The 15,934-nt window shown below is 52.3% G+C and overlaps 1 protein-coding gene across 6 annotated transcripts in view; it reads right to left on the reverse strand.

The window, feature by feature from the left end:
* Positions 1–2,835: 2,835 nt before the first annotated feature.
* The window catches only part of BCL9L (BCL9 like), a 90,254-nt gene continuing 77,155 nt past the window's right edge, over positions 2,836–15,934 (reverse strand). For 5 of the 6 annotated variants that reach the window (XM_050922119.1, XM_050922120.1, XM_050922123.1 and 2 more), the window contains 3 exons: positions 13,382–15,734; positions 10,862–11,122; positions 2,836–7,861 (listed from right to left, as the gene is read on the reverse strand). In XM_050922119.1, the coding sequence (XP_050778076.1) occupies positions 6,705–7,861; positions 10,862–11,122; positions 13,382–15,734 (3,771 nt within the window). In that variant the 3' untranslated portion in view covers positions 2,836–6,704. The remainder of the gene's footprint in view (positions 7,862–10,861; positions 11,123–13,381; positions 15,735–15,934) is intronic. The other variant, XM_050922125.1, reaches the window with a different exon arrangement.

Below are 15,934 nucleotides of genomic sequence, written 5' to 3' on the forward strand. Positions count from 1 at the left end.
CACAGTGATTGGCAGCTATCAAAAGGACACTGCTACCAAAGTTTGCTAAGCAACAGCGCAGATACACAAGTGCACATACAGCAGAGCACCCACAGGGACCTGTATCTCAAAGACCCAGTGTTACTGCACAAGGTGAGTAACTTATTTCTGCATGCCAACTGACAATACCATGGGCCCCTATAATGGGGTCAGCACCTGCCTCTCACAAGCACCCCCCTGTGGCTGGGTGTGTCTGTCTGCAGTCTTTAAACCAGTCCAGCCCTGATGTTGGGCTGTATCCCCAGGGCTTCCTCCCTGGATACACTATCTTCCTGTGGCCCTTTCCAGGCTCAGTCCCTACTCAGTGCCTGCAGCCAGCCCAGAGCTCCTTCAGTGCAAGCAGGGACTGGGGGATCAAATTGTCTTTGGCTCAGTCCTAGCAGCCAGCCAGGAGCCTCTCACTCTCCCATTCCCTGCTCCCACTTCGCTGTCCATTGTGCTGCAGATCCCTCAGCTAGACAGGCCTGCAGTTCTTCCTTCTCCAGCTTCCAGCAGCATCTAACTGCTGCGCTGCTCTGCTGCTCCTTTTATTTGGCCCTCCTGGGCCATGATTAGCTGCTTCCTCTGCAGCCACTCTAGCCTGCTTGGAGGACAGCTTCACTGCTCCTCAGCTGGGATGAGTGTAGCAGGACCCCGAGGCCATCAACAAGAGGCTTCTGGGCCTACTCCACCCCATCACAGCCACAGGAAGTCAGAGGGGAGGGATTCCCTCATGAAGTTCTTCCACTTGACTTACCCACTCACTGGCCCCTAGAATAGTTGAGATGCCTTCTCTAGGCCAGGGGTTCAGTGACTGCTGTAGAGTGTGGGAAATGCTAGGGCAACACACCCACCCCAGTCTGGTAAGAGAGGGCTTGACTAACCCTTTCCTGTAGCCCATGGGTGCACCCTAAACTTTGGGCTATCATGATGGGGTGGTTCTCATTGTTGCCTCTTGAAGCCATTCCACTTGAATTAACTATTCTTTGGGCCAGCCCATGAACAAGATGCGCTCCACAACCTGGTGTTAGGTTACATGCCTGGCCTCTGGGAGATGCTCCCTTACTCTTGCCTTTGGAAGCTATTGCAATTGACTTAACAATTCTTCAGGCCAGGACAAAAGTCAGAATCACTCTATAGGCTGCTGGTGAGGGTACTCACACCTGGGTGCCTATTCAGCAGGGGATTGCACAGGAATTTCCTCCCTCTCAGGTGATTGCCCTTTGCAATGGGACATCCTTGTCTGAACCCCCTCCCTTTCTCAGGAGGCCATTTCTATCTTGGGACAGGGAGGGGATTCAGACAGGGCTTGCCCACCTCTGACTCTTCCCTGGGAGGTGGGAGCCCGCAGCTCACACCCCTAAGCAGAGAAGGGCTCTGCCACAGCCTGGATGTGTATCTTAGCTACTGGGGACAGGAAAGAGATTTGGGTCACAATACTCACTAATTAAACCAGCAAGAGCTGATCTGTATAATCCACAGGCAATTTATAAGGGCCTGCACCTCAGGCACCAGACCTCCTCCACTGAGACAGATGGGGAATTTGAACCAGGGTCACTCACATCCCAGAGAAGTGCTCTAACCCTGCTACCATCAAGAGCCATGGAGGCAGACTTTGGCCCATTTATTATGTAGTTAAAGTGGACCACCATCAATAGAAAAGACTGAGGGAACCCTGTGTCAGAATACCCCCTAGGCTGGCACTTAGGCCCTTCACTTGAAAGGTAACGGAGCCTGCTTCAAATCCCATCTTAACCAGCACAAAAGGGATTTGAACCAGCAACTCACCCATTCTGGAGAACGTACCAAAACAACTGGACTACCAAAAGATTCACAGCCTGAGTTTGACCCAATTATTATTTAGTGGCAGTGGACCAGCTTCACCAGAAAGACCAAGGGAGCTCCCACATCAAAATACCTCCCACTGTGGCATTTAAGCCATTCACTGGAGGTAAGAGAATAAAGTTCAAATCCCAGCTCAGCAAGCAGAAAGAGGGTTTGAATCAGCAACTCCTATGTTCTTAGCCAGGAGTGTAATGTGTAACTTGTCTCAATATATTGAAGTCTACTCTACTAGCTCTCTGTGCAGAGCTGGGACAGCACATGGAAAGAACAGACACGTACGCCGACTGACCTCATTGGCAATCAGGGAGTGAAGATTATTCTGTAGCCTTGAGTACTAGCTCCAGTGGAGCCATCAGAGAATAAAGCCAACACTGCTCCTTTCCTTCACTGCTTCTGCCCAGCAGGAGCAGGAGAGAGACTAGCTCAGGAGCATCCATGGCTCTGTAGTTCTGAGGGAGCAGAGAGCTTAGACACGCATGGTTTATGGTGCAGAGAGCTGGGCTGACAGCAGGGCAGGGAGGGAATGGGCTCTTTTATTGCCTCATGATAGCTGTTTCCAACTGAATGGAGAGGATGAGCTACCCAAAAAGCAGCACCAGAGGGTTAGCCAGTGGCCCAGCTCAGCAGGACATTGCTGATCATAGGTGCTACTACAGCATCAGCTCCTGCTCGGAGCAGAAGACTGCTGCTGACATCATTGGAAAGGATTGCAGTTAAAAGCTAAGATTTGACTTGTCATTTGGGCATTAACAATATCTCTGCCCTTCACATGGCAACAACTCTCCTCATTCCTCAAACATAATTTGGAGAAAACAACCAGAAGAAATGCATGTGTCCAAGCCAGTTCTTCACTGGGGCTCTACCAAACAGCAACTACCAGCTATATGTGATTTGATGTGAGCCCCCCAAGTACAGTGGGCCACACTAGCTAATGTTGAAGAAACTCAGACCAGTGAAGACAGGCTCCAAGGATCAGGTTTTGAAACTTCTCTTTTTAATAAAAAGGCACCTATAAAACAGGTCAATACATTACAGGCAGCACAGATACCCAAAAAACAAGCCTAAAAATTGTTTCAAAATAAAAACCAATAAGATGTCTTCACGTATTGTATTTATATATTTATATTTATATATATATATTTATATAATGGTACAAAATGATTGGGGAAGTTTCTCCGTGGGATGACAGAGAAGGGGGGGGGGAGGGAGGGTCAGTCACTGTTACCTTGACATGAAAGCTAATTCTGGACATGTGATTGCTTAAAATTGCATTGGAAAGACGTTTTCCTTTGTTTGGAGTAGGAAAAAACATTGACATATCATAGTTAGAAAAAAAGGGGCATCCAGAACCATGATTGGGTAGAATTCAGCACACAAAACTCAAGCCAATAAATGAAGCAATAAACCACAAGACTCAAAATGAGACCTAGCGCACAGCAGAGGGTGACTGAGAGAAAACGCTCTGCTGAGGCCTAACAAGGGGTAGCTACCGTTCACCTCTGAAAGGCTCCCACAGTATTGCTGATGAACTAGACCTGTTTGGGAGATGGTACCCAAAGCAAAAAAAGGCACCACTCAGCCTTGCCTGCCTCCAGATTCAGACATCATGAAGACTGGCTGCTAGGGCAGTGGGGGTTGGTTACGACTTCCCAGTTGGCTGCTCTGAAGACCAAACAAAAAGTACCCCAGGAGGACCAACAGCCTTGCAAAGTACCAGAATTTCACTTTTGTGTTCAGGGCGGTTGGCCTGTAGGCCTTGCTCCTTCCCAACTGTCATGCAATCAATGTTGGATAAATGACGACATCACTGTCACCTTCCCTTTCTGTCACCTGGAATGCCATCGCTCCCCCTACATCTGTGAGCTCTCTCTCTTGCTCTTCTACACAGCTGCACTGGCTTTCCTCACACAGACATTTTGCAACTTGCAGGCCCTGACTCATGTGAGGACAATGCTGACAGAAGAGATCCAACACCTCAGGACAGTTCTCAGCTAGACCAGATGGGTAGAGGGACATGTGGGAGGTCTACACACTGGAGCTTTTAATCACTCTGGGGTGAAAGCAATGGCTGCCTGGAGACAAAGATTAATTTTATTTTAAAGAATATTTTGGCTTCAGCTAGAGAGACTTGATGGTGGAGGGTGAAATGCCCCTGAGCATATGGGTCCGGGTGCTTTTGTGGTGCATGGGGCTTGTGCTAGTCCTGAGCAACTCCCAATGGTGTTTACAAGGGAAATGCCAGCAGATGTTGCCCCCCAACAGCACTGCCAGGGGGCAACATGGAGAAATAGGGAAGGCTTCTTTTACAGTAGGGTTTGTATTGTTCTGCTTGAACCAGCTCTTCCAGCACCAATCTTCCCCCCTCCAGGCTCTGAAATGGGTAAAAAACCCACCCCGGTTAAAAAGCAAGGTGCCTGAGTGCACTTATAGTGGGAAATGGAGGGGACAGCCCTCTTGGCCCTTTGACAGGGCAGGGCACTGTCCCAGGCAGAGATGGGCAATGCAATGGGTTGTTCCCATTTTACCAAATGGGACAGGGCTGGAAAAGTGGCTCTGCTTTTAGCCCATTGCTGTTCTGAGAGCTACACTCACGGTCCCTAGACACAGGCCCAAAGCAAAAGACCAGACCTCAACACCCTTCTACCTGGTTTGGATCCAGATTTCCCAGCCAGCCCCATTCCCACAATACACCCTCAAACTTGGGAATGTTTCTGTCTAAACTTTTTGGTTCCAGCCCATTGGGATCTGGCTTAAGAGACTGTTGGGCTGGTGCATTTCAACAGCCTTTGCTAACAGCCTTTGCTCTTTGGAACCACAAAGAGAAGGTTCACATTTCATACAGTGCTTCTCAACTTCTCCGTGCAAAAGCTTTCTCTCTCCTCCATTGTGGTGCTTAGGGAAGGGGCCCCTTTGCTATGAGAGGGGCAACAAAAAGGCTGGCTTTTCTGAGATAAACCTCAAATTGGTGGTAGGTTAGGGTGCCCGATGGTCATTTGGATGCACTTTTTAGAATATTTTCCTGCAATCCACAGAGGCTGCATGCACACATGGGTTATCTCCAGCCTCCCTTCAAAAAGATGTCACAGCACACTCTTACATCTCTCTGCAGGAAGAGGGTGCCAGGCATGGGCACACTCCCCCACATGAAACTTATGTTTGTAGTCCATGCTTTAAGCAGCCTCCAGTGGTGGTGGAAATGAAGACCCAGCTGCTCCTATGAGTAACATTTCCCAGCATAGATTCTAAGGCCAGATGAGACCATTGTGATCATCTAGTCTTGCTTCCTGTATAACACAGGCCATGAAACTTGTCTGAATAAATTACTGGTTGAACTAGAGCTTTGTTTAGAAAAACATCAGCTCAGTCCGAGCAGGAGGCCTCTTGTATCCAGTTGGAGTATTGCAGGCAAGGACCTGATGTCTCCATAGGCTGCACATCCATCATAGAGAGCAGGGTTGCTGCAGGTGGTTTCAGGGTATAAAGGTGGCCTTACAACTGCTGGCCAGTTGCCTCTAGGGCCTTTCATGGAGGAGTCTGGGATTCCCAGATTGAGAAAACACTTGGAGAATCTTTACCATAAAATGCCTGCTTTTATGCATCAGGCTAGCTCTCCCACAGAAATGTGTGCACTTAGGAGGCAAGGGGCATAGTGCAGCAGGGTGAGATGCATGAACTCATGTAAGTGGGAGCAGAGCCAACAAGGAGTATGGGATGCTCTGTGGGGTGTGTGTGTCAGTGTGTGTCTTGAGTTTCCTCCTGGCCTCTGCACAACACACCCAGGAAGCACAGGATGGAATCAGCCAGTCAGAAATCCCAGTGTTCATTCTGCTGTCTCCAGAGGGGCATACACACATCACACAGAGCATCTAGGGATGGAGAGGGGAGCAGGGAGTGTCATGATTGGGTGGAGGCCTCATGGTCCAGTTACTTATTACTTGCAGAGTGGGATCAGACCCCCACCTGTCCCTAAACTAAACAACTGGGCCCTCTCCTTGCTCATGCTGCCAGCAGCTTCACCAGGTAGCAGAGACAGATAGAGACCACTATCAATCACTACAATCAAACAGCGACTCCAACACCAACACTGTTTTAGAGACATCTCAGTAGTTCCAATCCTGCAGGTGGATCCATATGACTGGGTGCACTCCTGAATCGAGTACAGACCCAAAGGGTCTGACTGCAGAATCAGGATCTAAGATGTGTATATATGTCTGTTCAAAACCATCCATCCCTGCACACAAGCTGTTCTGATGCATGAATGATGTGGGGCTGGCCAAGAGGCTCTTTTGCAGAGGGCTCTCTCAATGCCCATTCACACCTCCTCCCACTGCCCTAGAACCCCCTCTGCAAGAGTTTTAAACCCTCGTACATTGATATTTTTAAAAAGTTTTGTTGTTGTTTTAAAACAGAAAATTGAGGCTTCTATTAAAACACAGAAATACAGACAATTTAAAACCAGCACAAGTTTCTGCCTTTCCCAGCCCTATTTACAGCTCATTCAAAATCTTGTTGTACATTTTGGTTGTTCTTTAAAACAAAACAAAACAAAAAAAAACAAGGAAAACCCACACTACGAGGAAAAAATAAAGGAAGATTTTACAAACTGCCGTAGGGTCTGGAAGCCCCCGGTCACCACTTGAGTTTCAAAAATAATAATGCCCCCACCCCCCAAAAAGGATTCACATCAATTTTACTGCACATCTGGTTTTCCTTATAGAGGCAAATCCAATATGAAAAACATCCCCCCTCCACACTCCCACAGGCCCCCATCTCCCAACCCTAACCCAAATAAAGGTTTAAAACATTTTTTCTACAGTTGGCCCCTGCCCCTCAGGACATGATTAGAAAGGCAGGTTTGCCATGTTTCCAGGCCCGGAGATATAGCTCATTTGGCTGTCCAGTGAAACACTCCTCTGCCTCATCTGGTGTGTGACCATAAGGTTCTGCTGAGGTGGGGGCCCCATTAGGGAGCCCTGAGGCGACATCATATGGCCCGTCTGGCCGTACATTTCCCCTGACACAGACATGCTCCTCTGCTTAGCCTGCATCAGCATGAAATTCTGCTGGGCCATCAGACTCTGCTGTGGGGACATCATGCCCTGGTGCATGCTATTCCCCATCATGGCTTGCTGGGGTGGCATACCTGTCCTGCCCAGCATGGACACCTGTCCAGGGTGGCACATAGACATGTTGAGTCCCCGCTGCACGCCCTGCTGCCCTGGAAGGCTGGGGGCGCTCATGCCCGGCCGTGTGGGTGGCTGCTCAGCCATCATGTTCTGCAGGTTCATGAGGTGGAGGTTGGAAGGCTGTGATTTCGGTGCTTGGCTGTCACTCTTGGGGAAATACTGCAAGGTGCTGCTCGGCTTCTCTGAAGGGATGATCCTGGACAGGTCAAACTCAGGGATGCCCGTAGGTGTGGGGCGGATGACCTCACTGAGCTCAGGGTCATTCAGCACTGAAGCCACACCCGGAAGCACAGGGGGATAGGGATCTCCAATCCGAGGAGGGATGTTCTTGCCCAGCATGTGCTGCTGGGAGGGCATCTGGCCAGGCTGCTGAGAGGGAAGGTCCTCTGGTGGCAAAGGCATCCCAGGCGGGTAATGTTGCTGCATCCCAGCCCCTCCTCCACCTCCTGGTGTCATGGGCATACCCGCAGCTGGAGACTGCATGGCATTGTGGGGCTGCTGCATGCGGGGGAACACCAGCTGGTTGGAAGGGACCATCTGAGAATTGTTTGGCACAGGGCCACAGGGCTGGTTCAAGGAGTCCTGGGGCCCTGGAGGCAGCATCATGGGGTTTTGGGGGGGCACACCCGCCCCCTGTGCACCAGGGTGCATCGGAATGTTGGTGCCCAGGGGATTCGGCGAGGACATCATGGACGTGGGGGGTTCATGGGAGAGTGGCTGCTGGCCAGGCAAGTTCATCCCCATGGGACTCTGTGAGGATGCAGGCCCCACTGAATTCAAGTGCAGTGGATTTGGCTGATTTCCTGTGATACCTAATGAAGGGAAGAAGGACAGTTAACTCAGTGCCCATGCACCTCCTCCCACCATATGCAGAGAGTATGTCCCTGGTGCTAGCAGCTCTCTCCATTGAAATCAGCATCTAAGCAGAGATCAGCTCCAGCCAGATTCCCTGGAGTATTCAAACCTGGCCCAGCTCTGCTCTCACTGCTAGACCCATGGAGAGGGTCTGCCATGGAGAGTCCATCAAGGCAGTAAGGTCAGTGAAAGAGTCCCTAAGCCCAGGGGACTCTGCTCTCAGGCTTACTGTCAGACCTGATACCTGCTCAGTACCTTCACTCAGCACCTCATTCCCATGGCAGCATCACACCCTGCCCCATACCAGCCAGATGCTAGGCTGTACAGGGGAGAGGTGAGCACCACAGAGCACATGCTTGGGAGGCCAGCCCCTCCCTCTCTCACTGAGACAATAAAGGCACATCAACACTGCATCTGGGAGCCAGCCTCCAGCCCAGGGCCACAGACTTGTGCTAGCATTCTAAAAATAGCAGTGTAGATGGTGCTTCGAAGTTGCAATGGTGGCTGGAGCTTGGCTCTCAAGCCCACCCCAGGCATCAGAGCCTGAGCTTCAGCCCAAGCTGTAACATCTACACAGCTATTTTTAGAGTGCTAGCATGAGTCTGTGGACCCAGGCTGGAAGACTCACTCCCAGATGCAGTGTAGACTTGCCTTAAGAGGGCCCCTTGGTAGGTGCTGGTGAGAGCTGCTCCAGACCTCAGAGCTGGCCTAGTGCAGGCAGAGAATAGCTGGGGTTCAAGGGATGTTACCGTAAGACTCAGTCGGTCATTGGCCATACATGGGGCTTGTGGCTCTTACCAGCCCAGCAAATCCTGTTCCCCACTGTTGCTACACAGGCTGGGACAGTACAGCACAGCAACCTCTCTATTGTGTTGAGCACAAAGAACACCCTCAGCACAGCCATTAGTTGGCAAGCTCTGTTCAGCTCCAACGTGCCCCCCAGTGGTGGATACTGAGAAGGACAGCACAGCTACTCACCGCAGGAGCACTGCCTGGCTTACACAATGGTCACAGCCAGCATGGGAGGGAGGTGTGGGCCCCCTGCTGTGGAGGTCAGAAAGACTTTCTGAAATCAGAACTAAGGAGTTCTCAGATTATGCCTCTCTCTCTCTCTCACAGCTCTGACTGCAGACACTGGGACCCTGCATGGACTGGATAGCCCAGTCCTCGCTCAGGCTTTCCCATCCCACTGGGCCATACCCTGCTGAGACCACCTGAGGTTTCCTACACAGCAGAGCTCTGGGGTGGAGATAGTGGTGATGGGACATCTCTGGTGGGAGAGGGAAATTTAAGGGCATCCCAAATGTCACAGCCCCCTCCCTCTTCCAAGCAGGGCAAACATGGTTCCTGGAAAGCTAGCTCTAGGACTCAATCAAGGGAAGTGGCCAAATACTAGAACATGGGCCTGCCATCCCTGAGACAACACTCAGGTAGATGGTTGAGGGAGGAACACTGGGCATGTGGGGGCAGAGAGGAGATGCCGAAGAGGATAGGGAGATGAGTAAGATCTAGGAGGTGTCACATCATCCCCACTGGGAATGGGAATGTACATGTAACCCACCTGAACGCTGTATCTCCCATTGTCTGTTTTACCCCCAGCTGATCTTGGCTGTATGCTGAGCTAGAAACTCTAGTGTCTCCTGGGCTCGCTGTGTTTGCCAGACAGATCAATGGCACATGGAGAAGGCAGCAGCTGGCCCTGGCCAGTCAGTAAGAAGCAGATGGCAGAACAGCACTGCACCCGCCAATGCCAAGCAAACAAACACTTGCCAGCTTCACACCAGGTTCTGGAAGCGCCCAATGCCTTTGCAAAGCTGCGGCAAGCTGGGAAACCAGCCTGGGAAGCCAGCTCAGCAGTTCCATTTAAAGAACTTAGTCAATAGTATCCAGGGAGCTAGAGTTTCCCCAAGGCCTTTGTTTACACCTGAATGCAGGAGAGCTAGACGGGTTCCATTGCTTTTAGCTGTGCTAATGAGAACACTGGGAGCCCAAGACACTCATCAAGAGACTCAGGACAGGCTAAGACACCCATACCTCAGACCTGACATCCCTATGTCTCACTTAAGGAGATGTAACCCTTGCAATAACTTTTACCCCTAGCATGCTGGTGGACTTACAGTGACTGCAGTTACCATTAATAACCCAACTGTATTATACTGCAATTAACTGGCTGGTGTGTATATGGCACTGTTGCCCTCTGCTGGCTGGAATCAGAACTGCTTGCTGTGTGTCAAGGCCCCATACTGCTAACAGATAGTAATTTTCCTTGAACTCAGTTGGTCAGGCCAATGCTTTTGGAGTGGGCAATTCTGGGTTCTAACCTGCTGCCTCTGTGACATTTTGAGAGGCCACGGCAAGGATACAGCCATAGAGTCTCTACTATATTAAGTCCTACATTTGGAAAGGAGTGATCCTTCCACAGCATGGTACACAACAAGGATTACACCCTGTCCTGTCACTGTAGAGGGCTCACTGAGTCTTCTTCCTTGTCCAACTTCTTCCTCAGGCTTTTCCCTGTGCCTGGAACAAACTCTTCTCTTCCCCACAGGATAAATACTCTCATCTGACTCAATTAACCCTTTCGTTCTCCTTGCTTTGCAGCTCCAAATGTGTCTGTTCCTATTCTGGCTCTCAGCACATTTTTCTACAACACACCCCCAGCCATGTCCCCCAGGTACTTTCTAGTCATCAATGCACTGAGCCCCATGCTCCAGCAGAGGCAGGGAGGGATAGGGAAACAGGAACTGACAAGCTAAGTGACTTGTCCAAAGCCATAGAAGAAGTCAGTGGCAGTGCTGGGAATAGAATTCCTGATCCCCACTCTGAGCATCAGAACCACACCCAGGTATCCTGCCTCCCAGGCCTGTGTGAGAGCCACAAGACTAGTCTTACCCCTATAAAGCCCTGCTCCAGCTTGCTCTCCCTGCTGGCGCAGACACCGTCCCAGAAGAACGTACCTGGCATGCTTCCTGGTGGGAGCATAGGCCTGTCTGGGAGCAGCTCATCATCAGAGGTGGCGATGGTTTTGATGGCATTGTGGTAGAGTGGTGTGGAGCTGGGCATGGCATACTTGGACATCTGTGACATCATCAGCGAGAGGGGGTTCTGGGAAGGGGATGGATCTGGAGAGGAAGTAAAAGGTATGTTGGGATTCATGGTGCTAGAGGGATTACTGGCAGGCGCAGACGAACTGCTCCTAGGTCCAGGAGGGAGCGAACCTGCAAGCGAGAGAGAGAGAGACCAGCTTAGTGCTCCCTGCAAGCTGCAGCCTGGTCCCATCAAGCAGCATCCCCAATTCTCTGCTTGGAACAGCAACAGACCCAGACCAGCCCTGGCCCCCAACCAAAACCCCTTATGGATTCTGGGGAAGTTCTGTGCTGGGACCACCTGCTGTGGTTGGCACCAGAACCAGACACCCCAAACTATAGAGGAGTTAGATCTGATCTAGTCCCAACTTCTGAGCTCTGGCCCTTCCCTTATGAACTGAAGAAGGAGAGGAGCGGGTGCTGAGGGGAAGGCACTGAGTTTGATGCCTTTTTCTAGACCTGGATACAGAAAACTTTGCCCCTTTCCCCTACCTGCTTCTTTTTAAAGTTCTTGCTGGGTGCCTGGGGGCAAAATCCACACTAACTTCAAGAGCTAACACAGAGAAGTCAGAAACTGGAAACCTGGGGCACGAATGAGCATGTCAAGTGTGCAGAAGCCAAGCGTGAGTAAGAAAAATGCAGCAGTTGGTGGCCTGGCCGACAATCTGCTCTGGCTGAGACTACGAGATGGGACTGACACGCCACTGCACTAAGTAGCTATGAGCACATGCTGCTTGCACCATGCAGGGCTACCTGGAACCATTCTTCCAGCACTAGAGATACCTCAGGGGCCTTACCCTGACATCCCTTCCCTGGATGTAGCTGTGGGCAGGTTTCTGGCACTCAGTGTGTCTTGTGAGCACACAAATTACCCTGGTGGGTAATTTGCTCTGCATTCACTCAAGGCCTCCTCAAGCAAGTAGGCATGGATGGGAACAGCCTGTTTGTACAGGGGAATGGGGTGGGGAGAGGTGTTAACCTTGCTAGAAGGCATGGGGGGAGAGGTGAACCAGCCCCCAGTACCTAGGAAGGAACCCTGCTTTCTAGCCTGTCCTGTTACCCCGATATGAGTGGACGTAGAAGAAAGAAAGTGGGGATGGGGAATCCTTGTCATATCATCAGAGGGACAATGAAAGACTCAAATCAGGGCCAGGGGAAACTGAAGCACCAAGAGGTGAAGGGACCTGGCCAAGGTGACAGTGGCAGAGCAAGGCTTGAAGTTCTGGAATCCTGAGTGGTTTGAGGATTGGCCTGTTAAATCCAGGGTTGTGAGTTCAATCCTTCAGGGGGCCATTTGGGGATTTAGTTGGGGACTGGTCCTGCTTTGAGCAGGAGGTTGGACTAGATGACCGCCTGAAGTCCCTTCCAACTCTGATAGTCTATGATTCTTGCAGACTCTGTTTTGACCATTAGACAATGCTGCCTGCATAAATAACTGGATTAAATTCTGATCTACCTGCAAAAGGTCTCCCCAGACAACAGGACGTGGGGCCTGAGAAAAGAAACACAAGGAAATGCAGGGAGCTGGGAATTGGCCAGACATATCTTGCAATCCCCCCAACCCTTGGAATGCACCAAGACAGGTTTGCTCAGTGACAGAGACACACCCACTATCCCCTCCTTTCAGTGCACTTCCCCAAGTCAGGACATATGTTTAAGGACTCTGTCTCCCATCAATCCATTTTTCCATCCCTACCCAACCCTGAAGAGCATGAGCCACTCAGCAGAGAGATTTGGGAATGCTGGGATCCTGGCTCCTCATTTCTAATTTGGTCCAATGTCTCCCTCCAAACCTCTACAGTGCATAGTAGGCTGCCTACTCGGTTTTCCTCCTTGTAAATAAGAGAGCACAGCATCAGGGGGTGTGGTGGGGCACAGCAAATCACTGGTATTAATCCCCAGAAGAAGCAAGTACAGACTTGCATATGTCGGACAGACCAGGCTCATTCAGACCACCAGGAAAGAGCAGTCCCTCTCCAGGCTGTACGCATTTCCCCTAATCTAGGCTCTTGTTCCCTTCTTCCCAATGCTGAGCCACATTGCCCTGAGGCCTGGTGCATGGCACAGAAAGGGAGATGGCGTGTTCTATCCCTTTGGAAAAGGAACTGGGCTGCTATCACAGCACTTCCAGTGCTGGGCCCTAGATGCCCACTCGCCAACCCCAAATCCCAGCACAGGGAGAGCTGGCTATGGGAAGGCATGTTCCCACCACAGCCCTGCAGGGAAATAGCCATGTAATCACTACTAGTCTGAGTATATGGAAAATAGGGGTCTGGAAGCCACAGAATTATTGGGTCCCATGAGAGTGACCAGCAATGTGCAGAGACCTTCGCAGCACCAGGCTTTAATTCTGTGGCCTATCCCACTCACATACACAGTTTAGCAGCTTACCCTGATCCAGCCCTCCCATGGAAGCTGACGAATTCATGCTGATAGGCTGCTTGCTCTGGCTGACTCCAGGACTTGGCAAGGTGGTTTTGGGAGATGGCACCCACCCGGGTGAAGGAACGGCCATGGAAGGGGACTTCAGGCGGCTTGGTGAGCTGGTGGGAGACCTGACGTTGAGGGAGGAGCTCATCACCTGGGGCGACTTCAGGGGCCCAGACTGGTTGGAAGGTGGTATGCTGACCATCTGCGAGGGCGTCTGTGGAGACTTCAGGTTGGCAGATGGGGAGGGGACAAGCGGTGAGTGCACCTGGCTGAGCGTTGGGGACTTGAGGTGGGCCATGCCAGGGGAGTTCATCTGGGTGATGTTGATGGTGAGGTCGGAGGGCCTGCGGCCCAGCCCCCGTGAGGGTGCCGGGTGCATGTTGGCTAGGTTGCCCCCTTGAGTGGGAGCGGAATTGGAAGCTGGCGGCAAAGGGATGTGACTGAGCCTGGTGGTGCCACCGATGTTCCCAATGGACATGGCACCCTGTTCAGGGCTGAACATGTCTGGGGCACTGCCCATCTCCTGGGGCATGCTGGGATAGGGGCCCTGCCCACCTGAGAAGCCTTGCTGCCCTTGGCTGGGGAACTGTGAAGGGATCATCATCTTCTGTGGCCCCCCCATCATTGTGCCACCACTACCATTCTGAGCTCTCACCCTGGCCAGATCCTCAGGGCTGATGCCCTGGTGGCCTATCATGTCAGGACCCCTCATTTTCTGCGACATCATCATCTGCTGCTGTGGGGTCATCTGGACATTGAGGTTCATGTTCATGTTCATGTTGACATTCATGTTCATGTTGAGGTTCCCAGGTCCCATGGGCGCATCCATGTCTCGGAGGCTCGACTGGCTCATGGGTGGGCTCAACATCCCACGGGTACCCGCGAAGTCCATACCTATGGGTGCACCACCTAGGCTCTCTCCTGGCATCTGTCCAGGGAACATTGACGGGTCAATCTGCCTGTGAGCCTGTATCATCCTCTCCATTTCCAAACCTTGGCTCATGGAGCTGCCAGACATCCCCATGGGCCTCTGCATCACCACCGGGCGCTTCTCCATCAGCTGATGCCTCAGGATCTCCTCCCTGGCTCGGGGGTTCATGAACCGCTCAGGGTCCCCTTGCCCTGAAGGGTAGGGCAGGCTCCCTTGTGGAAAGTTCCCTGGGCCTCCTATTGGAGGCATATCATCATTCCATCCCATGCCAGGCCTGACTGGCCGCTGCATAGCATTCATGGACCCAAGGGCATCCATGGGCACATTCTGCATCCCGCCAAAGCCAGAGACCCTCTGCATCTGATTTCCGGGGAACCTTGGCCCTGGGAAGGGGGGTGCTCCCCTCATCTGCATGGGGTCCTGGACCTCAATGGGCCCCCTTAGCTGGTTCCCCATCCCTGGAAGCCACGGCTCCCCAGGTTTGCTGTGATAAGGCGGTGGTGGCCCCCGGATCATCATGCCACCCATGGACTGTGGGATCATCATCTCCTGCATGGGTCGACCATGGATGCTGATCTGCTCCTCCTTCCGCCGCTTCTCCTCATAATACTCCTCCTGCAGCTTTCTCCAGGCCACTTGCTCTGGCGTCAGGCTGTCTTGGCTCAGCCGCTGCATCATGATGTTCATCTGCTGCCCCATGTCAGAGCCTGGGTGGTGGGGGACCTCATGCTCCAAGTTGGGGCCCCCCAGATTCTGCGTCTGTGAAATCATGGACTGCAGGGGCTCTTCATACTTCTTCATGCCCACAGGTGGGAGGGGTGGCTGGGTGGGTGGGGGTTGCGGCTGGGGAGTGGGGCCACCCTCGCCAGCACTTTGGTTGGCCTTCATGAAGGGCTCGGCCTCACCGCTGCGCAGCAACAGGCGCTCAATGTCCCGCAGGGTCTGCAGGGAGCGTTCCCGGTGCTCCAGCTGCTCCTTAGAGAGCCCCTCTGAGTTCATGGGGTTCCTGGGGCCCAGCACTACCTGCCCATTTCCGGTTGCCCCAGCACTGGCACCATCCCCCAGTAAGTTAGAGCTGGAAGCACTAGAAGAGTCCACTTGCCCAGGCTGCATCGGGTTGGAGGCGGCATTGGGTGTGTTGGGGTGGTTGCTCCCTGCCTGGGTGCTGCCGCTGCTATTTCCCACAGAGTTGGGAGTCAGGTCCCGCCGAATGTCCTCTCCCGTCCCTTCCTGGGGTAGGGTAGTTGGTGCAGGCAAAGCTTGCTGACTGATGCTTTGGGGTGGAGGGGGCTGGGGTGGGGGGGGCTGAGGCTGCGGAGTGCTGGAGGCAGGTGGGTTAACTGGCAGTTGCTCGGCAACTCCCAGTACCTTGGGAGCTGGAGCCTGTGAGAAAGGGGAAGCCAAAGTCAGCAAGAAACACATAAGGCAGGTGTGTAGCCCCAGACTTTGGGTGGGCTTCGAGCCCTGAATCCCCACAAGAGCCAACTGAGCCCATCCCCCTTGAAAGAATGTGAGCTGCAAGTGGGGTCAGGGTGCGACCGGCCATGAGGACATTAGCCAGCAGCATGCACAGACCAGAGTGT

Source organism: Gopherus flavomarginatus, chromosome 13 (genome assembly GCF_025201925.1).
Source record: "Gopherus flavomarginatus isolate rGopFla2 chromosome 13, rGopFla2.mat.asm, whole genome shotgun sequence".
In the NCBI taxonomy this organism is placed as follows: domain Eukaryota; kingdom Metazoa; phylum Chordata; order Testudines; family Testudinidae; genus Gopherus; species Gopherus flavomarginatus.